Source organism: Penaeus monodon, chromosome 23 (assembly GCF_015228065.2).
Source record: "Penaeus monodon isolate SGIC_2016 chromosome 23, NSTDA_Pmon_1, whole genome shotgun sequence".
In the NCBI taxonomy this organism is placed as follows: Eukaryota; Metazoa; Arthropoda; class Malacostraca; order Decapoda; family Penaeidae; genus Penaeus; species Penaeus monodon.
The window spans coordinates 3,236,749-3,236,999 of record NC_051408.1 but is presented as its reverse complement, the minus strand read 5'-3'; the positions used below and the strand labels follow the sequence as shown (position 1 = coordinate 3,236,999).

At 49.4% G+C, this 251-nt stretch overlaps 1 protein-coding gene across 1 annotated transcript in view; it reads left to right on the top strand.

The window, feature by feature from the left end:
• Nucleotides 1-251, top strand: part of LOC119587726 (innexin inx2-like) — a gene marked incomplete in the record, with an annotated part of 35,589 nt that overhangs the window by 9,370 nt on the left and 25,968 nt on the right. The window contains 1 exon segment of the mRNA XM_037936413.1: nucleotides 12-227. Within this exon segment, the coding sequence (XP_037792341.1) occupies nucleotides 12-227 (216 nt within the window).

The window sequence follows — 251 nt, the reverse complement described above, 5'->3', positions numbered from 1 at the left end:
CTTCAACACAGGCATCAGCCCACCCTGGCGTAGGACCCTCTAACACACAAGACGCAACAGAGGGTCTCCAGCGTCATGCATACTACCAGTGGGTCCCCTTCGTGTTAATGTTCCAAATGGTCATCTACTATCTCCCCGTTTATCTATGGCAGATGGTCGATCTCGGGTTCTTCGATGCCATAACACTCGATCTTGATAAAGTTTTCCCTGATAGAGCTGCAAAGAGGGTAGGTATGCCGTGTGTTTGTTTC